This window comes from Falco biarmicus, chromosome 15 (assembly GCF_023638135.1).
Source record: "Falco biarmicus isolate bFalBia1 chromosome 15, bFalBia1.pri, whole genome shotgun sequence".
NCBI lineage: Eukaryota > Metazoa > Chordata > Aves > Falconiformes > Falconidae > Falco > Falco biarmicus.
Window position 1 is genome coordinate 21,673,983 of NC_079302.1, and position 26,049 is coordinate 21,700,031.

At 55.7% G+C, this 26,049-nt stretch overlaps 3 protein-coding genes across 6 annotated transcripts in view; all 3 read left to right on the plus strand.

The window, feature by feature from the left end:
• Nucleotides 1-5,872: 5,872 nt before the first annotated feature.
• LOC130159284 (metallothionein-1) lies at nucleotides 5,873-7,350 on the plus strand. Its single transcript, XM_056360751.1, has 3 exons — nucleotides 5,873-6,043; nucleotides 6,435-6,500; nucleotides 7,085-7,350. Exons 1-3 carry the CDS (start codon nucleotides 6,013-6,015, stop codon nucleotides 7,177-7,179), a joined length of 192 nt encoding a protein of 63 aa, XP_056216726.1. The 5' UTR covers nucleotides 5,873-6,012; the 3' UTR covers nucleotides 7,180-7,350.
• Nucleotides 7,351-10,636: 3,286 nt separating this feature from the next.
• Nucleotides 10,637-11,792, plus strand: LOC130159502 (metallothionein-2). Its single transcript, XM_056361197.1, has 3 exons — nucleotides 10,637-10,800; nucleotides 10,877-10,942; nucleotides 11,558-11,792. Exons 1-3 carry the CDS (start codon nucleotides 10,770-10,772, stop codon nucleotides 11,650-11,652), a joined length of 192 nt encoding a protein of 63 aa, XP_056217172.1. The 5' UTR covers nucleotides 10,637-10,769; the 3' UTR covers nucleotides 11,653-11,792.
• Nucleotides 11,793-17,877: 6,085 nt separating this feature from the next.
• Nucleotides 17,878-26,049, plus strand: part of NUP93 (nucleoporin 93) — an 81,857-nt gene continuing 73,685 nt past the window's right edge. Inside the window, exons 1-3 of one of the 4 annotated variants that reach the window (XM_056360728.1) lie at nucleotides 17,878-17,940; nucleotides 24,082-24,295; nucleotides 24,765-24,882. In XM_056360728.1, coding sequence (XP_056216703.1) covers nucleotides 24,117-24,295; nucleotides 24,765-24,882 — 297 coding nt within the window. In that variant the 5' untranslated portion in view covers nucleotides 17,878-17,940; nucleotides 24,082-24,116. Of the gene's footprint in view, nucleotides 17,941-18,695; nucleotides 18,761-20,450; nucleotides 20,506-24,081; nucleotides 24,296-24,764; nucleotides 24,883-26,049 lie in introns of those variants that run through there. The other 3 variants (XM_056360729.1, XM_056360730.1, XM_056360727.1) reach the window with 3 other exon arrangements.

Consider the following 26,049-nt stretch of genomic DNA (forward strand, 5'->3'; position numbering starts at 1 on the left):
ATATATATAATATAACATAACATCATTTGGTATCATTTAATATAATACAATATGAGGTAACGATAAATATATATATAAAATATATAGAATCAAACACGCTTGGCACCCGTTCCTGGCTTTCTAGGCAGGTTGCACAGGGAAGCTGGCCACGACAGCACGACAGGTACGAGGATCCTCACCCACCCAGTAGCGGTTTCTTGGCAAAGACTTCAAATCCAACCAAAAATTCCTGATGCCTTCACCTGCCTGGCAGGGGAGCGCTAAGGAGCTCTCAGATACCGAGTTTGGGAAAATGCTGGCAAAAATAACCATCCCCAGCCTTCGAGGAGGAGATCGTACGGCTGGAGGGAGCGGGCAGGGGTGAGCAACTGCATCTGCACACCAAAATACTTCTTAAGGTGAAGGCAGAGCCTGTCTGAGCAGCAGCAAACCAGCTTTGCTGTCTGCAGGGGCTTTTCTCTTTCCCCACCCCAGGTTTGCTGCCCGAGCCCGAGCAGCATTTCTCCCCCCATCCCATGCACAGCCCTGGGATGGGAGATGCCTTTGGATGGGGATGGGACGAGCCGTTGTGCCAGATCCTGCCTCCCCTGAGAGCTCCTGGGGGAGACAGGATCCAGCACAGCAGCTGCATGAATCATTCCTGGGACAGACGACCACGATCTCGGGATCTCAGGAGCAGGGCTATGAAGACATCAAGGAAAATAGCACATCCTTTTATTTCACGCCTTTATACCGAGGGGGTTGGTGTTCTCTTTGCAAGCTCGGGCAAGTGTCTACTCAACATCCCAAGGGATTACTCATCTCCTCTACTCTTGGCTTCTAATTAGCAACTAAAGGGGAATGAAATAATTAAATATGCCCAAGGTAACGATACTTGGAAACTTCAGGTCACGTTTCAGCTGGGGGAGGCGGCGAGTAGTTGGAGCAGGTGAGTTTGAAGTCTGTGGGAACCCGAAAGACGCAAAAAGGAAGGGAAGATGGGGGGGGGGGAACCAAGAAAAAGAAGAAAATCCAAATTGTACACTGGGAAAACATTGGATTTGTGAGTGGAAAGGATGCCCAGAGTGAAGGTGATACTTAATGTCCGTGCAGGTGTCAGCAGTGCTGGGCACGGTGGGGGACACCTGGGGACCCCCTTTCCCAGGAGGGTCTGCAGGGATGCTGGGCAGCCCCTGACCCTCTCTCGCAGGTGGGGGAAAAGGTAGATTCAAGCCCTTTTATTTCCCAGCTGAAACTTGGTTGGTCCTCACCCCCTTCCACCCCTTGGGGGCTGCAATTCTGCCCTCGTTAGACCTCGAAGTAATTCCCATTAACATTTATGAGAATTTCATGATCAAAAGAGGAGTCAGCCCTTTCATCTTCCAGACATGCCCTAACACACATTGCCCGGCCCCAACACCCCGTACTGCCGGGCGGGAGCTCCGGCCTTGTGCCGTGTCCCTCGGGATGCACACCCCAAAACCCACGGGGAGCTTGCGGGATCAGGCTCACCCTCCTGGACCCAACTGCATGGCATCGCTTCAGCATTCCTTCCTTCCCTTCCCCCTGAGAATAAATGATTAGCAAACCGCCACCCCCTCCGCACTACTTTTTCAAGGGGAGGGTAACATTGATAGCTCATTTCCAGATAAGAAATACGGAATACATTTCAAGCCCTTGCCCGGAGCCATAGGATGAGCCGGCGGCTGAGCCCGGCTCAGGAACCCGGCCTTGGGAGTCGCAGCCCCAGCGCAAGCCGGCTGGGTTGCAAGGCGGCTCCCAAAGAGCCCACATCAAAGCGCGCTGTGGGTTTGTGAAAGCGTTGCAGTATTGCAGGCGGTGCAGTATTGCAGGCGGTGCAATTCCTGCTTAATGAGAACCTGCTTGGCCCCTGCCCGCTGCAAGCGGGCCCTCGCCGAAGGTGTGTTTCTGTTGCTACACAGACATGACCGTGGGCCAGCAAAGCCCACCAAAGAGGGCATTTACCCAGGGCAACGGGACACGCCGTGTATTTGCTGGTGGCTGAGCAACAGGGGAAGCACCGGCTGGGATGTATTTTGCCAAAGCTGCGATGGAGGTGCAGGCAGGGATCTGACAGGAGAGCAGGCAGCTTCTGGGGAAGGAGTGAGGTGGGAAGGCAGATGATGGGCTTAGCTCATGTCTGCCGCTGAGACCAGAACAGGTCTTTGCTCATGGTTTTCTGGGAAAAAGAAACCTCCAGAGCATGAGGTCACCCCACCGATCCAGTTTCACTCCCAAATGGTTTCCAAGGCTTTGCCTATGCACACGGGGAGCGGTTGGGAATGGCTTCCCGGGGCAGGCAAGGGGTGATTCATCCTCTTCCTCCTCTGCCAAAGGGCTGGCAAGCACTGGCAAAACAAAACGACGTCAGCACCTATTTCCCATGTTCTAAACACTTGTTTATCATCCGCAAATAATAGGCTGAGATACCCGTCAAATGAAAGCCAAACCTGCTTTCTAAGCAGCGACGGCTCCCATGGCTTCCCGCTGGCTTTCAGCATGTCCAGCGTGCTGGGTATCTGCTGGGTGCTAGGGGGGTGCATAAGCCCCTTATTTTCTCTATTTCAGTTTGAAAGGCCAGTCCCAGGTGGGTTGTGGCTCCTTGCACTCCCAGCTGGCCATGGCTCTCCTGCCCAGGGTGCAGCACCAACAGGCAGCTGGAGCAGGCAGAGCTGAGCTGCCCTCGCTGCTGCCACAGCATCAGGGGCACCCCTGGGGTGCTGCTGGCCAGCAGCATCCTGCCCAGCAAGCAGCAGGCAATGGTGAGGGGCAGTGGGGACTGTCCCCCGGGGTCTCCAGGCTGCGGTGTCGTAGCTCCCTGGCATCCCTGGCCATGGTCCATACGGATCCGAGCAGTGGTGCTTTGCCAGTGGAGCCCTGCAGCTGCACGGGGTGTCTCTGGGCAAAGGATGGTCACCAAACCCAGCACTGCTCGGGAGGGGGTGATGAGCCCGGAGTGAGGGCTTGGGGAAGACACGTGCCCCCAGAGAGGGGAGAGGAGGGCCTGTAGTCATCCGCAGGGTCCCCCGAAGGCGATGTGCTGGGGTGGCTGTGGGAAATCACGGGCAGCTGGAGGCAGGAGCAGGTTCATGATGTGCTGCTGCATGACCATGGGCGCTGGGAGCTGCACATCCTTCAGTGGGGAGTCAGGGCAGACCTGTGCCGGGTCACCTCCTCGGGAGCCAGCGGCTGCCCCTTCCTCGTCACCTGCCTGGCACTGGCCTTGACTCACTGGCACCAGCCCCGGCACCGTCCTGTGGCTTCTGGCAATCAGCCCTGGGCACTGTGGGTGTCCCGGCAACAGGTGCCTCCAGCACATCTTCCTGCAGGTTGTCAGCCTCCTTCACTGCTTTCCGGGGAGCCCTGTCCCTACCATGCCCTGCTGAGCCATTACCCCAGCTCAGCCATCGCATCCCATCGAAGAGCGAGCGTCATCTCCGGCTCTGCCTGGAGCGCTGGAGCATCCCGCTGACTCACCCACGTTAATTTGCCCAGCAATCTCGGGGCGATTGCTATGGATGTGCCTGGGGACAGAGCCAGGAATCCCACGCAGGGGACACAACCGCCGAGGGGTATGGCTCTGGCAGGGCAAGGGCTGGTGAATAATTGCCACGCAGGGATCGTGTCCGCTTTGCTCGGCTTTGGGGAGCAGCATCAGGCTTATTTAAATGGTAAGGAACCCCCAGGCCAGCAAATGGAAGGCAGGGGCCAGGAGGCAAAGGGGGGCTCACAGGGCCTTGTAATGGGGCCATTTAAGCAGCAGGAAGGTCTCCCCGGGGTCCCGGCTCTGCAGCTCAACACCCCAGTCACAAGCTGCTCCTGGAGGTGGCCTGGCTGATGTGTGTCCAATTGACAAGCCCCAGCTCCAGCCCCATCCCAAATTAATTACAGAACGGACCAGGAGCAATACAAGGCCTCCCAGAGCCCTGACCCCCAGTCCTGCATCACCTGGAAGATGCTTTTTTTCCTTTGTGCAAAGGAAGGAAGGAAAGAATTGAGAAGGGCTGGGATCTGAGCTGAGAATAGCTGCTGGAGGGCTTTTTCCTCTGCCCCGTCCTTTTGCAACAGGGATTGCACAGTGCAGCCGACGTGGCCCTGTTCCCCTGCTGTGGACTTCGCCTTCCTCCCTCCAGGCTGGAAGAGAGGGACCACTTTGGAGGGGCTGCCTGTCCCCACATCCCTGCGCCACCACCAGCTGGGGACAGGGGCAATGTGCCAACATCATGGCTTTGCCTGGGTGGCCAAGGGTGCCAGGCAGTTTAGGGGGACACAGCAGATGCCACGGTGGTATTGCTGTTCCCCATGCATCCATCGTGACACAGCTGGAAGCACTTCCCTGGGCATATTCCTGCACCACAGGAGTGCTCAGCTGGTTATTTCAGGAGCAGAGCATGTGTGGGACCCCAAAGAGATGTCCCCCCTCTGCCATGACACCCACAGCGCAGGGGGACATGGCTGGGGCCAGTGGGTGGCCACTTGCACGTGTGTTCCCCAGCACATTTGTGTTTCCCTGCTCCTGTGGGAGCAACTGATGCCCTTGGCACGTGCCTGGTCCCTGGCACCATCCCCTGCCATCACACCCCGGTGTATCAGCAGCAGCGTGACGTGCACATGACCCCAGGGCTGGCATGCCAGGGCATCAACGAGCTGCTGCTGGGGCGGCGAGGCAAGGAAGGGGCCCATCAGCTCTGCCTTCCTCACGCTTTTACATGCCCATTTCCCAGCCTGGCCTGGCTGAGCTGGAGGAGACGCCGAGTCGGGGCGCTGGCACCGCTCCCCACCAGGTCACCCAACAAGCTCCAAACATGTCCAGACAGCTGGGTGGTAAAAATACTCCTTGGCCCGCTGTTTCGGCTGGATTAACATCGCCTCCGACAAACCGCCTTAGCCAGGTACCGCAGGCAAAAGCCTGGCTGGGATAAAACCCCAAAGCAAAGTAGTTTCAGAGCGCAGGGCAGCCGGCATGGGGTACCACCTCCACTAGCAAGCACACAAAAAACCCCAGGGGTGAGCAGGAAAGATGCTCCACGGCTGGCAATGCCCCCTGGCTGTAGTGCAGTCCCTCCCGGCACCCGACATCTCAGAAAGCATCTTTTTTTTTTTTCTCCCTTCACCCCAAACCCTCACTGCTCTTTCGAGTGTGTGGGTAAAACCCGCTGGAGGAGTTGACCAGGGTGATGGCAGCTCGCCCACCACCCTCCTCTCCTGCACACCCGGCTAATGCTACGTGGAAATTAATTCAGATGAGTGGGACGGAGCACCGCAGCCAGGAAGGAGACAGGGCCCCCGAGGTGCCATGCACGGCGCCAAGGGGACGTGGGTGCCGTCGTCCTGGGGCGCTGGGAGGGCACGGGAGGCTCTGGCCAGGCCAGTCCAGCTTGTTGCTGCTCTCGCTCACGGGGAGGGTGTCAGAGCCATGGGATGGGGTCTGGGGCAGGGACCACATCCCTGTCACCCCACTGTGTCAGCTCCCCATCAGCCCACTGTGCCAGCTCTGGGAGGAGGGCACTGAGAGTTCCCGGCTGTGGTGGCAGCCCTGATCAGTGCACACACACCCCGCGAGACATCTCGGGGCTTGGCAGATTGATTTTAGCAAAGGGCTGGGCTGTGGGGGCTTCCCTGGGTGCACCCCCTCAGCCCCCACCCCCTGGGAGCAGAGCAGCGCTCCTAAGGCAGGTGCCATCGGTGTGATGAGCTGGCCTTTCTCTGCACCACCATCCCCCCACAATGTCTCAGCAGAGGGTGACGGTCACCCAGACAGCCCCACTGCTGCCACCAGCACCCCGGGGAGGGGGGACATGGGAGCCCCAGGTCCTGCCTGGCCACCATGGGAGTGAATCAGCAGCGCCCGGGGCAGGTGCGAGGCTGAGCCGTGCGCAGGCTGCGAGGGGCGGAGGGTTTGCACTCGCTCTCACCCGGCCAAGGATAAATAGGAGGTGGCTGCGACTCCTGCCAAAGCTGCTCTTCCCATCGCCCAACGCGTCCAACAGCCGGCATCCAGCCCAGGCAGACATGGACTCCCAGGACTGCCCTTGTGCTACTGGTAAGCCAGGGCTTCCCTCCGCCTCAGCCGCAGGGAGCTGCGGGACCTGGAGCATCCCGGTGGGACCACCAACACTCCGACCTGCCTGCCGGCCCCCTCCGCCATCCCGGTGCTCACACGCTGGTGGGGCTGGCTGCTGAAATCCTCTCCTGGCGTTGCGGTGGCACACCTGGATCCCACCGGGATGTGGCTGGGAATGCCGTGGCGTCCCCACCGAGCGAGGCCAAAGCATCTGCCCCGGCCAGCACTGTGGGAGAGTGGGCGCTCGGAGGGGCGGCAGTGCCCTCCCTGCGGACCTCACCCCGAAGCATCTGCGCTGATCCCCGGGGATGCAGGGATCCCTTCCCACACCCTCTCTCAACCCCTTTTTCTCCTTTTCTCTGTGTTTTAGGTGGCACCTGCACCTGCGGGGATAACTGCAAATGCAAAAACTGCAAATGTACATCGTGCAAAAAAGGTAAGGGGGGGGACCTGGGCCCCGATAGGGGGCAGAAACACTCGTGGGGGTTTTCACTACACATCCCTGGACACACTGAATCAAATCAGGCTCAGCACTGTCGGAGTTAAGTTTATTCCTCCCGTATTTTTGCCCCCAAAGGGGCACAGGGTGAATTCCATCGCCCCTGACAGACAATAGGAGCCACCTGGTAGAACCCAAAACTCGGTGTACCCCTCACTGGCACCTGGGGCGCAGCACAAGGGGATGCCCAGGGAGGAAACCAGCACCGGGATTTCTTCCGGCTACTCCTGATGCTGTCACTCCCGGGCAGAGCCACGTGCGGCAGGGGAGTGGCACAAACAGCGGCTTGGGGGGGGGGCGGTGAGCCCTTGGGGGTCCCACACCCTCCTGCTGCCTCCCCAGGGACAGCTCTGGGTGCAAAAACATGCTGGGAGATGCTGCTGGGGATGGGGATGATGCTAAAAGGGGAGGACGCAGGTGCTGGTGGGCCGCCAAATCAGCCACTCCCCATGGGATCAGCCCAAAACCCACCATGAGACCCCCCCCAGGACCATTCTTGACTGATGTTTCTCCCCGCACAGGCTGCTGCTCCTGCTGCCCGGCGGGATGTGCCAAGTGTGCGCAGGGCTGCGTCTGCAAGGGCCCCCCCTCCGCCAAGTGCAGCTGCTGCAAATAGGGACCCCCAGCTGCACATCTGGGGGTGCCGTACATCTGGGGGGACAGAAGAATAACCTTATTGTGTATGTTTGGGTTTTTTTATATATGTGTTCAGATATCTTTAGTGTTTGTCACTTGTGACGTGTAATAAGCTACCTAAATAAAGTGATGTGTATATAAAGGTCTATAAGGAGCCTGGCATTTCTGTTGGATGGGGTAGGAGGGGAACCTGGGGAGCAGGAGGGCAGCGTGTTTGGGGGGTCATGGCAAAGAGCCTGCATCTTATTTTTGCTCCTTCTAGTCTTCGCTCTGCCCTCCCTGCCAGCACCTCTGACTCTTTGTTTTAACACTTTCCCTGCACAACAAGGTAATTCATAGGGTTTTTTTCCGCCGCCCGGTTGTTACCCAAGGGCAAATCCCATGCTCTCTCCTCCACCAGAAATCCTCGGGGCTAATGAGCAGATCGTTATTACAAGCCTTCACCGACAGTGTAATAACCGCTGCAGCCCTGCCCATTTCCAGTGGTAATGTTTCCACGGCAGGTGGGGTGGCGGGGGAACAGGTTTAGCTTTCCTCCTGGCAGTTAAGTTGAACTGGCTGGAAGAACCACCCTGCTTCTTCCCCCTGCCACCTCTGCCAGCCTGGCAGGGTGCTTCTGTGGGGACCCCCCGGTGACCTGGATGCCCATGATGGGGTACGACACCTGCAATGTGATGTGATGCCCATGATGGAGTGTGATGCCCACGGTGGGGTGCGATACCTGCAGTGGGGTGTGATGCCCATGATGGGGTGCAGTGCTTACAAGGGGGTGGGACACTCGCAACTGGATGTGGTGCCCATGCCAAGGTGCAATGTCCATTATGGGTGGCAGTGCCCATGCTGGCGTGTGATGCTTGTCCTACCCAGGCACAGCCATGACGCTGCCAGGATGCTGCACCCCAGGTGCCACATGGCACTATGCTGCTTCCCAGGATGCACAAGGGGTCCTGCCTGTCCCCACACTCCCCAAACACAGCCTTTCATGGCCTCTTTTGAGCAGCAAACCTTTTTCTGACTTATCCAGCCATCGCTGGCAGGACTCAGCCAGGGGTTTGGCACAGTCAAGGGCACCCCTACCCACTAGCTGCTCACAGTGCCAGTCCCCAAGGGATATTCATTTGCTCCAGCAGGACTCTTCCCCCGGGGTGTCCCCTGCGACGTCACCATCACCCCACACCTGTGACAAGTGTGAAGCATGTCCCTATGCCAGCTAAATGTAGGGCAAGCAGGCACGGTGCAGCACCAGCTCTGGAGTTTCAAGCTAAATTCCATCCTGCAAACAGCAGGGTTATCTTTATTCCTTCCTAGCCAGAAAGATTGAAATGTCAACCATGCAAAAACATTGTCGGTGAGCCCACAACAAGCATGAAGGAGAGGTTGCTAATGGGATTTATCCCCAAACACGCAGTTCAACCAGTGGAGCTGACAGCATCCTTCCAGCCTCACTGTCCCCAGCAGGTGTGCATCGGTCCTGCCCCATGGTTCTGCCCTGTGCCTGTCCCAGTGTCCTACAGCATGTGATGGAGAACAGCCATGGGATGTTGTCACTGCCTGTATGGGAAGTGGGGGCAGAGGGGGGTTCCAGCAGCCCAGCTCTGAGCCCTGAAACCTGTGCTGGCCAGCTGTAGTTCAGAGTTGGACTTGGCATTCCTCCTACATGGGCACAGCCTCGGGATTAACTGCTCCCTGCCAGCTCCAAGAAATTGGAGCACCAGCAGTGACAGGGGACCCCCCCCCCCCCAAAGTGTTCCCCTCTCCCTGTGTTCCCCTCTCCCTGTGGGTGTCTGCCACGTGCCCTGCACCCTGGCATTTCCACAAGCCCACAGCTCGCGGGAGTCATGGCTCATCCTGTTCTGCTGCGGAGTGACTTTATTATTCAGTGGAAATGCCCCGATCGGGAAACACGGTATTTTCCAGGCTGTTTCCCATCCCGGCCCCACGCACGGTCCTGTGGCGATGCTGTGCTGCTCCTTCCCACTCACAGTGACGGGGCCCAGGGCCACGTGCCCCAGGATCTGGCACAGCCCCTCCACGGGTGATGTGCGGGATTCCCGGAAAACTGCAAGTTCTCCTGTTTCCTCCCCCAGCATTGCCCTCGCATGCTCACCCCCTGCTTTCAGTCCAGCCCTGTGTCAGGGTACACGACCCCATTCGGGGGGGTGGGGGGCTCCCTTTTCTTCAAACTGGGGTGCAGCAAAGCTAGTCCCTGGCAACGATGGGGGAGGGGGGTGGGGGGCAGCACTGTACCCCAATGACGGGGTGCCCGGGAAGCGATTTCACAAGCCGTGTTTATGTGTAGTAAGACCACACGTGCACCGTGATTCCAGCACTCCTCCTGTCCCGTGGCCAGCGCGATGCCTGCTGGCTTAGCCTCCTGTTTACACTCCCTGGCTGCTGCCTGCAAAAAACACTGCCGGGAAAAAACCCTCCTGTATTTCTGCGAACAAGCACGAGACGTTCTCTGGTGTGACCTCCCAGGGCCACTGACCCGCTCCTGGTCCCAGGGCCACTGGGGGTGACAGACCCCACCGTGGCACCAGTTCCAAGCCCAGGCTTGCCCCGCTGGCAACAACAATGCTAAGAGCACCAGGCGCAGGCGCGGGGACAGGCTGTCCCTGGCCCAGCCGCTGTTTTCCATGTTTTCCACGGCATGTGCCAAGCTGGCCACGGGCATGAGCCGGGCGGTGGCAGCTGGCTGGCACATAAACACCGCAGCAAGGGGGAAAACACATGGGTGCCGGGAAGCTGGGAGTCCCAGCCGCCAGCCATGCCACGCTTCTGCCTACGCTCAGCCCTCCTGGGGGGCCAGCTGAGCACCCCACCCCCCAGGCCCCCCCGGGACTGCATGCCACCTGTATCCCTGGGCCTCCCCCAGCGTGGGGGGCATGGTGCCCCCCCAGCACTGGGCACATGGGGCTGGGAAGGGGCAGGCAGCAGCCCAGGGCTGCCCCAGATGTGCCAGAGTGGCCCATCTCACTGTGCAGATGTGCAGCACTGGCATGGCACATGGTCCCTTTGGCATCTTCCAGCACCTTGGTCCCCTGGGCTGCAGCACGCTGCCGGTGGGGGCCGGGGGGCAGGAAAGGGTGTGGGTGGGACCCCTCCAGACCCCCCCATCCCTCCCTACAGTGGGCTGGGAGCCGAGGCGGTGTGCGGGGCCGAGACCCCGGGTGAGCACGGCCCCGGTGCTGAGCACGGCCCCGCGGTGAGCACGGCCCCGCCGCTGAGCACGGCCCCGCCGCTGAGCACGGCCCCGCCGCTGAGCACGGCCCCGGCGCTGAGCACGGCCCCGGCGCTGAGCACGGCCCCGCGGTGAGCACGGCCCCGGTGCTGAGCACGGCCCCGGCGCTGAGCACGGCCCCGCGGTGAGCACGGCCCCGGTGCTGAGCACGGCCCCGCGGTGAGCACGGCCCGGTTGCGCGCGGCCCCGCCCCGCCGTGTGCAGCGCCGAGCACCGCCCCGCGTCCTCACCCGGTAAATAGCGGGCGGGCGGCCCGGGCCGGTAGTGCCGCCGCTCCAGCCCAGCCCGGTAGAGTCCAGCCCAGCCCAGCCCAGCCCGCTCCCGCCGCCATGGACCCCCAGGACTGCACGTGTGCCGCCGGTAAGTGCCCCGGCGCGGCGCGGGGGAGCCGGTGGTGCGGCCCCCGGCCCCGCTGACGGCCGCTCTCCCGCCCCAGGTGACTCCTGCTCCTGCGCCGGGTCCTGCAAGTGCAAGAACTGCCGCTGCCGGAGCTGCCGCAAGAGTGAGTGGGGGCTCAGCCCGGGGGGGCCAACCTGCCCTAGGGGAACCCCCCCTTTGCTGTCCTGTGCAGCTCCTTGCCCACGGGGGCGCCCCCCTTCTGCCCTGTTGGACCCCCACGGAGACTTCCAGACCCTTGTCCCGTAGGGATAACACCCCCCTTGCCCTGTAGGACCCCTGTGGACCAGCCCTCCAGTGCCCTTCTGCTGGGTGCCCCTGCCCCGTGGGACCCCCATGGGGATCTGCCCCCTTCCCCTGGAGTCCCCCCACCGCTGCTCCTCTTTGGTGGGTGCCCCTGCCCCGTAGGACCACCATGGGGATTTGTCCCCTTCTCCTGGAGACCCCTGGTCCCCTTCAGTGGGTGCTCCTGCCCTGTGGGACCCCCATGGGGATCTGCCCCCTTCCCCTGGAGACCCCCTTCTGCTGCTCCCCTTCGGTGGATGCCCCTGCCCCATAGGACCCCTATGGAGACAGCCCAACCACTGCCCCAGTGGGATCTTGGCCCTACCCGTGGGAGGGATTCCCAAGTTGTTTCCCACTTCCCATAGTGTGCCCCTGCCCCATGGGACCCCTATCCCTTCCCACCCCCCCTAACTCTTGTGTCCCGTCCCCCCCCCAGGCTGCTGCTCCTGCTGCCCCGCGACCTGCAGCAACTGCGCCAAGGGCTGCGTGTGCAAGGAGCCGGCCAGCAGCAAGTGCAGCTGCTGCCACTGAGCCGCTTGCTTCTGCCTGTAAATAGCCGGCACGCCTCGGGGATGGGGGGGTGGGAGGGGCTCCAAAAAGCTTATTTTTTAATCTTTTGTATCTTCTGTACCAGTGGTGAAACTGGTTGAAAATAAAGGAGTTGGACTGGAGGTATGAGTGCTGCTGTTGGGTTGGGCTGGGGGCTGAGCGCTGCTGGTGGCTCCTGGGTGGGAATGGGCACTTCGGGGTGGGGGCTGCCTGCAGACACACCACACACACACACCCCTCCCCGCCATGGCCTTCCCTGGGTGGGCTCTGCCCCTTCCCCGGGGAGAAGCAGCCTTCACAGGGCAGGGGATGGACCTTGTCTTGCACAGATGGTGGCTCTGGGTGTCTTCGAGGTGCTGGTTTCCCCGGTGAGGACAGGTTGACATGCCCGAGAGTGCAGGGAACTCCAGCCCCCTCCTGCCTTTCTCTGGCTTGGTGGCAGGTGTCTCTGTGCCGTGCTGGGGCTCCCCCCACCCCACCCCCCCCGGGCTTCCCTTGGGGTGGGGAAGAGCTTTTGGGACCAAGCCTGGCAGGTGGGAGGTGGTGTGGGCTGCCCTGAGCTGCTGCTGAAAGGCTGGTGGCTGAACCCTACTGGGGATGTGGTTGTCCCGTGGGCAGGGACACACGCCCCAAGGAGCTGGTGCTTTGCAAACCCCAGTCCCTTTGCAGAGCAGATCCACCCTGAAAGGCTGCTTCCCCTGCAGCCTCCCTGTGCCATGCCCCTCCTGCCACGACCATGCCCTCCCAGCACTTTTTTTTTTTTTTTCCCCAGCCCATCTTTTGGGGAGCTCTTTACCTGGAGCTGCGCTCACCTTGGGGGGCTGGGGGGGTCAGGCAGCCATGGCTATGAATAAACCTTGCATGGGTTAAAGTCAGCGCTCAGTTCCGTGGGTGGTGGGTGCTCAGGGAGGTGTGTGGGCTGTGTTTTGCTTCCGAAAGTCTCTGCCAAGTGAGAGTTGCTGCTTGTGCACTGGAGTCGCTGCCGCCGGCTGGGGTGGCTGCCTCTGCCTGCCCGTGCACATCCCCTGGGTGCGCCCTGCCGCTGAGGCAGGTTCCCAGCCCTGCTGCCAGGGCTGGCACCCCACTGCCATCGCCCCTTTCCTGCTACCAGGGCTGGCACCCCACTGCCATCGCCCCTTTCCTGCTGCCAGGGCTGCCACCCCACTGCCATCGCCCCTTTCCTGCTGCTCTGGCCAGGGGGACCCCTCAACCTGGCAGAGATGTCCCATTCAGCCCTTGGTGGCCAGGCCCAGGATGAATTTTAGAAGCAACAAAATGTGGGGGTAACCCTGAAATGGAGGCACTTGGATAGCAGCGTAATTCCTTTTTGCCAGGCTGGGTGGCCCAGGGTGAGGTGTCTGCGAGGGGGGAGTGTGGTGACAGCAGTACCCAGGGATGCTCTGGGCACCCTGGGGAGCTGCTCACCCCTTTGCCAAAAGTTTGTTGGGCTTCAGCACGTGGCTCTGCAGCCTAATCGGCACCCATCCTTTTTGGTGAGAAAAGCAACACCCAGCTCAGCACCCATTTGCCTTTTAAATGTGTTGCCTTCTTGCATTAGCGTGTCTTTTGGCTGAGCAGCCTCCCAGCACCACCTGTTGTAACAGAGGCTTAGCACTGGAGACAGAGTCTGACGGCATGCCTCATTCCCAAATGCATTTAAAAAATAATAAATCTCATGGGGTGAGGGTCTGCTGGAAAGCGGGAGTGACAGGGGGCTGGCACAGTGTGGTGGGGCTGGGACCCCAGCCACTGCAGCGGAGGGGCTGCAAGCTGAGCCCCCGGGACTGGGTGCCTGCATCCTGTGCCAGGGACAAAGGCAGGGTGCAGGTGGGGTTTCCCCTCTCAGGAAGCACCTCAGGCATCAACCGCCAGGGTGGTATGTGGGCACGCACCTCCGCGCCCTGCTGCTGCCAGCCCCCCGCCTGCTCCTCCTGCCTGCGCGCCCATCTGGCAGCAGCAGCAGTGCACCCCCAGCCTCAATGCCCTTTCCAGCCCCCTGCCCCCGGTGTGGTTTTGGGTGAGGAAAGCCACAAGATGGGTGGGATGGGTGCAGGCACCCACGGGAGGCACTGGCCTGTGATGTACCCCGCACATGGTGCTGCCCACAGCTGCTTGCAGGTGGCGGGGGGCTTTCTGCTCCTCTCAGGAGTATTTTCAAGGGAAACCCCTGCTTTTTAATGAAGCGGGAGCTGCTCTCAGCCTGCACGCAGTGGTGTTGTGGCAGGAGGGTGACGGAAATCAAGGCTTGATGCAAGAGCGTGCTTTAGCCAGCCTCTGGAAGAAAAGCACAGCTCAGCTCGCAGAGGTGGTTTGAGGTGACGTGTGTCTCCCCTGGGCACCCGGGGGAGCCAGGGCAGAGGTGTCCTGGGCACGCAGCCAGCCTGGCAGCCCGGCAGCAGGGTGCAGCACCCCGGGGGCTGCGCTCAGCACCGCCTCTGGCTCTGCACAGATGTGTCTTCATGGCCCTGGGTGGTGGGTGGCACGTGTGCTGTGCGGAGGGGACAAGGCACCCTGTGCACCCTGTGCGGACAGCACACGTGCTCTGTGCAGGGGGGAGCACACGCTGTGCAGGCAGGATGCGTGCCCTGTGCAGGGGTTGCTGTGCAGGCAGGATGCGTGCCCTGTGCAGGGGGGAGCACACGCTGTGCAGGCAGGATGCGTGCCCTGTGCAGGGGGGGCTGTGCAGGCAGGATGCGTGCCCTGTGCAGGGGGGAGCACACGCTGTGCAGGCAGGATGCGTGCCCTGTGCAGGGGGTGCTGTGCAGGCAGGATGCGTGCCCTGTGCAGGGGGGAGCACACGCTGTGCAGGCAGGATGCGTGCCCTGTGCAGGGGGGGCTGTGCAGGCAGGATGCGTGCCCTGTGCAGGGGGGAGCACACGCTGTGCAGGCAGGATGCGTGCCCAGTGCAGAGGAGCCACGCACCGCGTGCAGAGGGGACGAGCACCCTGCAGGCACGTGACAGGCACCCTGTGCAAAGGGGACATGCACCCTGTGCTGAGGGGACAAGTGCCGTGCGCAGAGGGGACGTGCACCCTGCACAGAGAGTAAAAACACCCAGGGCGGAGGGGACATGCACCCTGTGCAGAGTAAATACGCGGAGGGGATGGGCACCCGGTGCGGAGGGGATGGGCACCCGGTGCGGAGGGGAAATACATCCTGTCCTCAGGGGATGCGTACCCTGTGCACCCGGCGTGGAGGTGACATGCAGGCAGTGCAGAGGGGAAACAATACCGTGTGCAGAGAGTAAATACACCCAGTGCAGAGGGGGCAGCACCCAGTGCAGAGGGCGGGTACCCGGTGCAGGGGCACAGCACCCAGTGCACCCGGTGCAGGGGCAGAGCACCCGGTGCAGGGGCACAGCACCCGATGCAGGGGCACAGCACCCGGTGCCGAGCGCCCCCCGCCGCAGAGCCCCGCCGGTTCCCCGGGCCGCCGCCGCGGCTGCGCTGCCCCCTGCCCGCCCGCCTCAGCGCCGCCCCGCGCCCGCCCGGGGCCGCCCCCCGCTCCCCCGTCACCTGCCCCGGCCCCGGCCGCACCCGCACTTGGCCCCGGGCTGCCCGGCAGCCTGCCCGTCCCGCTGGAAAGCTGCGCCGGGAGCCTGGACGGGCTCGGGAGAGCTGGAGTGCTATGGCCGCCCTGCCAGGGCACCCACCCCACCGAGACATCCATCCCACCAGGATACCCATCCACCAGGACACCCATCCTACCATGGCATCCATCCCACCGAGACCTCTATCCCACCACAGCATCCATCCCATCAGGACACCAATCGCACCAGGACCTCCATCCTACCAGGGCACTCATTCCACATACATCCATTCCACCAGGATCTCCATCCCACAAGGATACCCATCCTACTAGGGCATCCATTCCACCAAGACCTCTATCCCACCACAGCATCCACCCCATCAGGTCACCCACTCCACCAGGGCACCCAGTCCATCATACATCCGTCCCACCAGGAGACCCATCCCACAAGGGCGCTAATCCTGCCAGGGCATCCATTCCACCAAGACCTCTATCCTACCAGGGCACTCATTCCACCATACATCCATTCCACCAGGATCTCCATCCCACCAGGGCACTCATCCCACAAAGACACCCATTCCACCAGGACCTCCATCCCACCAGGACACCCATCGTGCCAGGGACCAGCACACCGTTCCAAGGGGTTTCCCCCACGCTGCAGTGCCACGAGTGCTCTCCCCCTGCTAAGTTTTGGGGTTGAAGCTCCACGGAGGTGGTAACCGGGCACCCTGGGGCCAAGCCCGAACGCCGTAGAACCCAGGGCACGGATCAGCCCGTGGCGCAGGGAGAACATGCGCTATATGTGTCAGGTCTCGGCATATAAAATACATCAGAAGGAATTAAACCTACAGATCTACAAAGAACAGACTCCAGGGAGCCAGGCAGGCACCCAGCACTGGCAAAAAAATCAGGTTTTTTGGTGATACCAGCCAGCTGTCAGACAACCGGCGGGTGTCACAGCACAGGGAGAGCCACCTAACTGCCTCGGAGTGGGAATATTTCAGGGTTTGCCTTTTTATTTTCTCTGGATAAGGTGACTAAGCTGGGATGGTTGAATCACCTTCACCTCCTCACAGACCTGAAGCAGGGCGGGTGGAATTGGGGCAACCCCTTCAGGGCTGTGATTTATAGCAGAAGTGTTTATGGGCTGCCCCACACTCTGGTGGGATCCTAAATCTCTGCCGTATGTTAGAGATGCTCCTGCCCCGGGAGGCTGGGGCATGGGCAGCTCCCCAGCGAGCTACATTTTAGAGCCACCCTGGGTGTGTTTATGTGCCCCAAGTGATGCTTGCAACTGGGAAAAAATGAAGTGGCGGGAGACGATTTATGACAGCTTGAAAAAACCTGGTGTTTGGTGAGGCAAAGAAAAGAAACCCCAGGAGCCTTCGAGGAAAGCCATGTTTTGGTGCTTCATCCTGCGTGTAAGGAGACACCCTTGGGGGAAAATGTGGATTTCAATGGTTTTGGGTAGGCTGGGATGTAATTTGCCCAAGCACATCCCAGTGAGGGCAGCTTTCCTGCCAGCAGGCAGGGCATGGAGGGGCAGGAATGTGCCCTGACCCCCGCCTGCCCTTAGCAGTTAGGGGATGGCAGCTGCAGCCCCTGCCAGGACTGCCCCTGAGTGCACGAGGATTGCTTTTTACGTGGGAAATCTTGGAAATGGGGGCTGTATCAATGGGGAAATCCATCCAGCTTCAAAGGGCTGTAGGAAATCTGGGTGCTGCGTCCGCTTCCCTTGCTGGGTACCACGAAACAGAATGTGAGGGGGTCACTGCAGCCGGATCGTGGTGCTGGGGATTTCCTCAGCAAGAGTAACCCTTCACCGAGGAGAAAGGCAGTGGGATATGGAGAGAGCCGGGCAAAGGGGAGCAGGGGGGTGTTTCTTGCTGCCACTTGTTAAAACAAGCATTAAGGAAGACAAAAGACACGATCGCAGTTATGAGGGAGGGACTTTGAAGGTTGGCTGGGTGATGTTTTGGAGCAGTGACGAGGTCCATCCATCACCTCTTACACAAGCAGACTGTTGGATATGCCCTGTCAGGGTCCATGAAATTCCCACTTCCCAGATCTTGCCCTACAAGTATCTGCCATCTGCTCCAAGGCTGGTGCTGGTGTCCTGCCCCCCGCTATTCTGTTTGTGTGCCCACAAAAGGCAGCGTATCCCTATGCACCTTCAGAACACTATTCCTCTGGTGAAGGAGAGAGTACCTGCTGGCTGGGGGTTTGTTGGCTGGTTTATTTTTCCATAGGAGGAAAAGCCAGATTAATTTGTTACCCTCATTTTCCCTCCCAGGGAAACAGCTCTCAGATGGGGTTGATCAGCGTGAGTTAGCAGTGGCTATGAAGGAAAAGGGAGGGCAAAGAGGAAAAAGTCCATGCACTTTATTTCTGTATTTCTCTTTTTATTTTTGTGATTTCGCCGCGGTGCGGCGTGCGCAGCACTAAGCACATGGGGCGGAGGGGCAGGGGGCAGCCTCGAACCCGCGGTCTCCTCCGGCTGCCGCCGCCCCCCCCCCCCCCCCCCCCCCCTCTGTCCATGTCCTCCTCCGAGCGCCTCAATAAAGTTGTTGTCTCGAGGGGGCGGGAGCCTGTGGGCGGGGATGAGCGGCTAGGCCAATAGAAGCTCTAGGCGCGGGGAAGTGCAGAGGATCGGCCAATGGGAGCACGGAGAAAGGCGTGAAGGCGGCCAATAGGGGCCCGCGGCGCGGGGCCGGCAGGCGCGGCGGCTGGAGCGGCGGGCAGGTGAGGGCGCCTCGCGGGCGTGTCATGGCTTTTCCTCCCGCCTCTCCCTCCTTCGGTGGGCAGCGCGGGCATCCTGGTCTCCCCCTGCCGGGTCCTGAGCCCTCGGCAGTCTCCCCCGGCCCGGGGCTTCCTTTCCTTGGCCGCCGGGCCGCCCTTGCGGCGGAGGGCTCCGGCGGGGCCTCCTCTGAGGAGAGCCCCCTCAGGGAGGCAGGGCACGACCAGCCCCGGGCCGCGGCGCGGTCGGTGGCGAGCTCCTCAGCCGCAGCGCAGGCCACTGCGGCGGGAGGCTGGCGGGGAGCACTCGCAGGCCTCCCCGTGGGCCTTCCTGTGGCTCGTCGGGCGTTGCTGTGTATCTCTGCCCGAAAAATAACCCGCTTTAAGGCAGCGGGGCTGGCCTTATACGTGCGAGGAGCAGTCTCTTCATCCGAGCTGGTTTGTGCTGGTCTGCAGTGCAAAGCCTAGCTGTAAAAGGGGAGCCTATCGTTTAACCGAGGTGCCGTGTTGGTGCCTCAGGAAGCAGAAGCTCGTTGTTTGAATGGGGAGGTACCAGGATAGCCTGTCTGTGTAAGCGTGTGATCTGGTGTCTCTCCGTGTGTGGAGGTCATTCCCTGCCACGGTGGGGTTACTGGTTGGCTTCTGATGGGGGGAAGAGCACCTGCTGCCAGGTACCTGGTGGTGGTGGGAGATTGTGAAAGGCACAGGTTTTTTTATGCTGTCCCTTGCTCAACTTCTGTTTTGCAGCACGTTTGTGACCTCGTAGTTGCCAAGCATTGCTTTCATATGTGCATGGCAGGATATAGAAAACTTTGGAATGCAGAAGGTAAACTATATATGATGCTCAGGGCTTGTGTTTTTCAGATCAGTAACTGTGATGCAGGACGAGGTAGCTATCTTTAAATGCTTGATGTGGACCCTTCAGACTGTCCTTGAATGAGAATGATGATTAGCTCTTTCCCCCTACGCAAGGTCTCAGGTCCTTCCTACCAACAGCAGGGCTGGCTTCTCATGCAAAACAGGTGAAAATGGCTGTAAGGGTTTCTTACAGAGCATCTCAGATGCAGAACTCTGTTTCTGAACCTAAAGAATGCTGTTTGACAGTCCCTCCTAGGCAAAGTTCACTCTGTGTATGGTTTTGATTTTCCCAGAGTCATCATCTTAAAGTGTATGCTCCCACTGTTTGGTTCCAACTGCAAGCAACAGTCGACTTCTGTAATGTGATATCAAACTGCATTTGTGTTAAAACTTGAGTTAAAACATTGTGTTAAAATTGTACATGCACTGGGTATTGGTATTTAACTAAACTATTGTGTGGTGCTGGGTGCCGTCTGTGTCCCAACAGTATTCTAACCCAGAATATATTAACAGTGAGTGGAAAGGGTTGAGTTAAAGTGCAAGTGAGGGCTACTTCCCCCCTCCTTCAGTTTGGTTCTGTTGTCTTATGGGACAGTAGTTAGGTCACAGAGAACTAAGGATGACAAAAAAAGCCGGTTCCTCTGTGGTTTACTGCTGTTGTGTCTCTAAAAGGGTTTCCTACTTCTTGGGAAAACTTCTAGGGGCTTACAAATGAAAAGCTTAAAAATTGCTTGAGGAATAAACATGTTTCTGTAATCTAAATCCAGAGTGTTCCTGTGGTGATGATATCACAGGAAATTCAGTGAGGGGGGAGGATCTAGACTTTCACATAAGGAATTTCAAATATCAAACTAAATTCTCTTTAATTTAATGAAGGTCAGTTTGCTGCCCTGTGGAAGTTAGTGCCCTGCTGAGTTGGATGAGAGTCTGGTGCTTAAATTTAAGTACTAAGTGTTTAGGAAAGGGGGAGAGTGGTAAGATGGCAAAACCGCCAGCCAGGTCAGTTATTCAGGACAGTGGGGGCTTGAGACCACTGTGAGGAACTACAAAGTCAGATGGTAGATGAAAGGCAGTGTTGACAAATGCGTTACAATATATGTCGGAAGAAATTATGTAAGATGGCTGCTGTTCCATTCCAGGTTAAATCACAGAACAGGGCAGAGAAGATTCTCGTGCCCCTGTTCTTTCTTACAGTGCAAGAGCAAATAACTGAATGTTTTTGCCTTTAAAACTTTGATAAAACATCTTTGTTAAACATACATACTGTAACAGCTCTTTAAGGTCATAAAAAGATTGGACTTCTGCATGTCTACCTACAGATGAGACAAAAAACCAAAACACACAGGACTGAAAGTCTTTATGGGAAGCAGGGGAGGATTAATTGGTGGGTGGCAGAAGAAACAATACGTTTGGAAGATTGTTGTGTGGCCTATTCAGGTTTTTCCTGCATCAGCCCTTTGTTGCTGGGGGAACGGGCTGTTGTACCAGATGGAGTACCAAGTATAGCTTAGAGCTTTTAGGTGTTTGTTTTTAAGCTGGCCTATCCTGATCTCATGTTTTTAGTGTAGCTAGGGTATGGAAGTTTTCCCTTTGCTAGGTTTGATTAAACATTTATTATTGTGCTTTACACTTTAGAAGGTGAGTTGCTGAAAATGCGCAGCAGATACTTGGGTTGTACTTGGTCACTTCCACTTGTGGAATGTGGAAAATAAGGTAGGAAGAGACCTCAAGAGTTGACCCCAATGATGTGTCTGTGCTCCTGGTGAGGGGTCAGTAGGTGTACACCATTTCTGCTCTATGCCTGTCCTGCTCTTAAAAAGCTCAGTGACAGAGCAGCTGCATCCTTAGAAGGCAACTTATTTCAGTGTCTTCACTGATATCCTGTACATTGTCATTGTGTTTCCTTTACAAACAAACAACAACTTGGCCACCTGCTCTTTGTTTTCCATATCTGCATTTCTTAATCTGTTCCCCTGTCTGTAACATGGGGATTATGTGGCTGTCTTCCTCTTTGAAATATCTGGATGTCCGCTTATGCGAAGTGCCGTGAGAGAGCTAGGTGCTATTACTGCTGTTCATACCAAATTCCCCAGGCCTCCGGAATGGGCCTTTTACGTATTCATGTTTAGCTTAGTAGACAGAAGCTGCTATGCTATCTGTAGCAGCGCAGGCTTGGAGCCTGTGAAAAAAGCACTGTTGCCTTGGATCTCGGCTGCAGCAAGTAAAGAGTCATCTGCTTTCTCTTACTAGTGTGCTCTTCTGTCATCCTTCCAAAAGCCGCTGATCCCGACTTGTCAGACTGGGTCTCTTGAACACTCTGGGGTGGGAGGGTGGGAGCCTCTGTGAGAAGGCAACTCTGGATTTCTTCTTCATTTCCTATTCTGGAGTCTCTGCAACTAGTGGAACTGTACTGGCCAATCATTTATTCTGAATGTAGAGGGTGAGGCTTTCCTTCTCCTCTGTTGTCTTCCTCCTTTCCTTTTTTTTTTCTTTTTTTTTTCCAAAGCACTGGAAAAATCTTAAGTTTTGTAGTCTGTTTCTCAAAGTTAATTAGATGACACTAAGCTCGTCAATATGTGAAGTACAATAGATGCTTGTGCACACATTTGAGTTTTTTGCCTTTGCATCCTTCTGAAGCTAGTACAGAAGATGTTTATCGTGGTCATATTTGGAATATAGTAGCTACAGTGTTCTTAATTGGATAGATTTGTAGTGCTTTTGAGGAGTTTTTCGGGTTTTTTAGGTAATATATCATCATTTATAATAAGTCTGAATAGACTTAAGAAACCTATCATCTTTTTTAGTTTCTTTTTGGCTTAAATCCAGCCAACTTGTACAATATATAGCGTTTATTTGTGGTTTTAAATGTTGGGGAAACATTAAACTGGGGTTTAATGGAATAGTAGTCTAATGCAGCAGCTTCTATTGATAAGTCATCAAAGTTGTTTTACAGAAGAGCCTTTTCAGTCCGGGCTTTTAGCCCAAGGTCGATCTGGTTTCACTGAAGTTAGTATAATTTCTGATGTATTTTCTTTCCCTTAGGTGTCAGTTGTTGCTCCTTCCCCAGCCAGACATGAAAATCTGCCATCGCTCTGCTCGTTACTGTGGTAGCAGTTTCCATCTTGCACAGCAGCATTAAGAGTCAGACTGCAGTCTCTTGAATGCAGTAAATTCTGTCAGGGTGGAGACAAAGTTGTTCGTGCTGTTACTCAGTCCGTTTGAATTCTGTTGCTTAGAAAAGCTTTTTAGCGTTGGCTTTCAACATAAGTTCTGAGCTGTCATTTCCACTGCTTGGTTATAATCACAGGTAGTTTAACTTGCTCTGAAATAACTGGTTTATGGTTTATTCTGTATTTGCTGAATTCGGTTCAATCCCACGGAGTTACTGCAGTTGTCCTACATCAGCAAATATATGGGACAGACCTTATATGGTATTGACGTGGAGTCTATGGCAAAAAATGTGCAGGTTTGGGAGCAGTTTTATAGTGCGCTAATTCTCCATGATTTTGCTTTCAGTGCTGAGAAGTTAGTGCCTTCTTATGCTCCCAGCTTTTTTCTCCACCCCTTACCCCTCCCCCCCCCAAGTTATCGCAAGTAAATGCTGGAAAGATGTTCTGTACTGCATTGCAGGGCGTGAAACTGCTTATTTCCACACACCTCCCCGCTTCCCTCCATCTCGGTGACATGCTAATCTGTTCAAACAAATCCAGTCTCTGCTATCTCACCTGATTAACAAGTCAGGGTAAATATGATTGCTGCCTCGCCCAGTAGCTCCCAGCTTTCCAGAAGTGGGTGGGGAGCGCTTGCGAAATTCTCCATTTCTGGATGCTGGCTGTCGGGGTTTGTCTTGGCACCCAGGCAGTAGGGATCAGTTTCTCTTTCTAATTGCATATGTCTGAATGAATCATCATGCAGTGCTTTTAAATCATTTGTCCAGACAGACAAAAGCAGTGCTGTTGCTGCTGGTAGTTGTACTTGGGAATGGTGCTGAGGCTGAGAACATGAGGAATATTAAAATTGTACTATTAAATTGCTTTGGTATGGTTGAGGGGTACCAAGAAATACTTGAATTGCAGTCTATTTTTGGCTTGTAAATGCCCTGTTTTCTCCGTGGTAGGCTCCCTTGAACCAGAGAGTCTCCATTGATTTTATTTTTGAGTAAATGATAAAGACCTGTTCTCATGCTTGAGATCTGGTTTGTCTTATTTGATCCCAGGCACTCTAGATTAGGGTGCAAATGCTATGAGAGAAAGAGATTGTACTGGAGATTCCCATGTCTGTAGCACCATTCAGCAAGACTAGATTTCTGTGATCTTCTCCTGTGGCTTTACAGAGGTGCCAGGTGTGCTTAGCATGCTGCTCTTTTAGCTGCAAATCATTGATTTGGTGTGTGAAATTGAGGATTTGAGTTTCATATTTCATGAAAGTGGACACCACTGTAGCTCCATGTTGTTTTCTATATTGATCCCAAGCATGTACATTTTTGTCCTTTCTGTAAAAATAAAGGGCTCTGTTCTGAATCGGAACTGCACAATGCACTAATGTCCTAATCTGTTACAGCCCTTGCCTTATGCTCTGCAGTTTCTTTTAACTATTCTCTCATTTGTTTAGTGCAAGTAATTCTCACAAACACTGGTAAAACTCTGCGTGCATTGAAGTTAGACAAGTCTTCCACATTGGAACAACATGAACTTACTTCTCTTGGCTTTGGGGGTTAATGATGTATGGATTAACACATCTTAGTAGATGGCTGTCTGCATACATGTATACACTCATCTGTTTGGCTGTTAATTCAACCTCATGTTTATACATCATGTGTTTTCAGCCCTCATATATACCTATGCATGCATATGGATTTGTTGCCATTTATAATGTATGAAAACAGAATCATAAAATATCTTGAGTTGGAAGGGACCCACAAGGGTCATTGAGTCAAACTCCAAACTGCTTGTACCTATGTGTATACAAGTAGCTTATAGTCAAATAAACACCAAATTCCTCACAGGGAATTTTCTGCTTTTGCTCTCCTTTGTATCAAGGCAATATATCAACTGTCGTATGGTATCTGCACCCCATTTCTGATGAGTCCATAGATCTACCTTGAGAACATAGTTGTGCAAGGCAAAGCTCCCTGAGACACTTGAAAGTATTCCCTTGATGTTCAGCGCTTGGGGAGGATGGGCAGAAGAGTATGCTGTTGTAGAAGACCCTCTCTTGCTGGTCTGCCTATGCTTTCCTAGGGACAGAAATGGCTTATAGCTGAGCAAGTGTTTTCTCTTTTCTCTGAAGGTTTCTGTGCATCTTGAGTGAAACCTGCAACAGAGATGGATACTGAAGGCTTTGGAGAGCTTCTCCAGCAGGCAGAACAGCTTGCAGCTGAGACAGAAGGTATCTCTGAGCTCCCTCATGTAGAACGCAACCTGCAGGAGATCCAGCAGGCAGGGGAGCGCCTGCGTTCCCGTACTCTGACCCGCACTTCCCAGGAGACTGCAGATGTTAAGGCGTAAGTACAGAGCACTGACACTGGAAACTGCACAGAGGGTAGAAGCTGTTTATGGGGTTTGTTTCTAACACATGGGGTGTCTTGCCAGGAGGGTGTGATTGGGAGAAATGGAATCACTGCAGAGGTGTTCTGTGTTCTCTCCCCCCACACTTCTACTTCGGGGAAAAAAACGATATAGTAAAAATATCTGAGGAGCTACTGTTTGTGATTTTGGGCACTAAAGCCAAAAAGTGCAGTACCTTGTTCTGGCTGCTGCTGAAGATATTTACCAACATGCTGTAGAACTTTTCTATCTGGAAGGACTTGGCAGCTGTGCAGTACTGCAATGGAACAGCAGAAAAGAGTTCAGCAGGGCTGAAGTTGTTTGGTTTTTTTTGTTTTGTTTTCGTAACACAGCTGGGAGCACTGTCTGGACAGAGTTCTGTCTGTTCAATACTAATTTCATATCTGTATGATTTCTTCCTTGTAGGTCTGTTCTTCTGGGGTCTAGAGGGCTTGATATATCTCACATTTCTCAGCGACTGGAGAGTCTAAGTGCAGCCACTACATTTGAGCCTCTTGAACCTGTGAAGGACACTGACATCCAGGTAGGGTTTTTCTGACATGTGAATTACCCAGCCCTTGTAACTGCCATTTCTGTGTTGTGGTTCAAAGCTCTTCTAAGACTGTTGTGGAAATACTCTTGCTCTGCACTTAATCTACTGGCTAGAGGAAGTAGAGAGGAGAGATGCTGCTTTCAGTGGTGAAAGATGTTTGAATTAGCCATCAGAAGCTGCATGAAGTACCAGATCGGCAGAAATACTTTTAAGTTCCAAACTCTTGCTGAAGTCAAGAGGAGCTAGGTATGTACTTACTGCCTTTGTGGACCCATCTTTGTTGGTTTTGCAAGCCTGAATTGCACAGGGATATCTCTCACTTAAAGTTTTGAGATCTTTTTTTTTTTATGTCTGATTGGAAGAACACATGTGGGACTGCTTGGCAATTTTGAGGTGTTGGAATAGGGCGGCATTTAAGTCAACATGCAAAAGAGGGGATAGCTTTTCTTTCACTGTATCTCACATGACATAACTTTGTCTTTGTGGACTTTGCCATGTTTCATATGCTTTACCGGTGTGACATAATCTTGAACGTTTTCCTGTAGGTAATCTCCCCAGTTGTCTTAGAAATTAGAGTGACCCATCTATTTTTGCTTTATCATGGTTACCTGCCCTTGTAGAACATCTTCGTGATGAAATAGTCTGCAGTATTCATTACTCAGTTAAGAGCTGGGTTATGGGATTGGGTTGCGTTGAAGGTAACAATCTGAATTACTGGTTAATCATTTTGAAGTTTATATTCTCTCTCCTTGCTGTCAGATGGCTAAATTAGGAGGGTCAAAAGAGTTGTAAGCTGCTCTTTTTTGCAAAGTAGTATGCCCTAAACTACTCAACTTCAGAAGGGAAAGGGAGGGATCGGAGGTGTGTCAAGTTACCCCGTTTTACCTAATGGTATGTTTTATTTAAGCTGTCTGGTTTGGGTCAACGGGCCCTTAATCTAATCTGATTCTAGTGTTAGGAGCCCTGTGGACTCCTGGCTTCAGGCAGGTGTATTTATCCCCTATCCTGAAAGGCCCAGAGCCTTTCCAGTAGGTTATGTGTGTACCCTGAGGCCCGAGGCAAAGAGGTGTTTACTTGGAGTGCAGGCCTTACTCCTCTGTGTTGGGGCTGCCTTCTGTCCTCTTGGAGGACGTCTCCAACATATCCTCAGAGCATCTA

Excerpts from the sequence above, each read along its gene's own strand:
- LOC130159284 (XM_056360751.1), top strand. The coding sequence starts at position 6,013 with ATGGACTCCCAGGACTGCCCTTGTGCTACTG. Across the intron at positions 6,044-6,434 it reads GGACTGCCCTTGTGCTACTG|GTGGCACCTGCACCTGCGGG; the intron begins GTAAGCCAGGGC and ends TCTGTGTTTTAG. Across the intron at positions 6,501-7,084 it reads ATGTACATCGTGCAAAAAAG|GCTGCTGCTCCTGCTGCCCG; the intron begins GTAAGGGGGGGG and ends CTCCCCGCACAG.
- LOC130159502 (XM_056361197.1), top strand. The coding sequence starts at position 10,770 with ATGGACCCCCAGGACTGCACGTGTGCCGCCG. Across the intron at positions 10,801-10,876 it reads GGACTGCACGTGTGCCGCCG|GTGACTCCTGCTCCTGCGCC; the intron begins GTAAGTGCCCCG and ends CTCCCGCCCCAG. Across the intron at positions 10,943-11,557 it reads CTGCCGGAGCTGCCGCAAGA|GCTGCTGCTCCTGCTGCCCC; the intron begins GTGAGTGGGGGC and ends TCCCCCCCCCAG.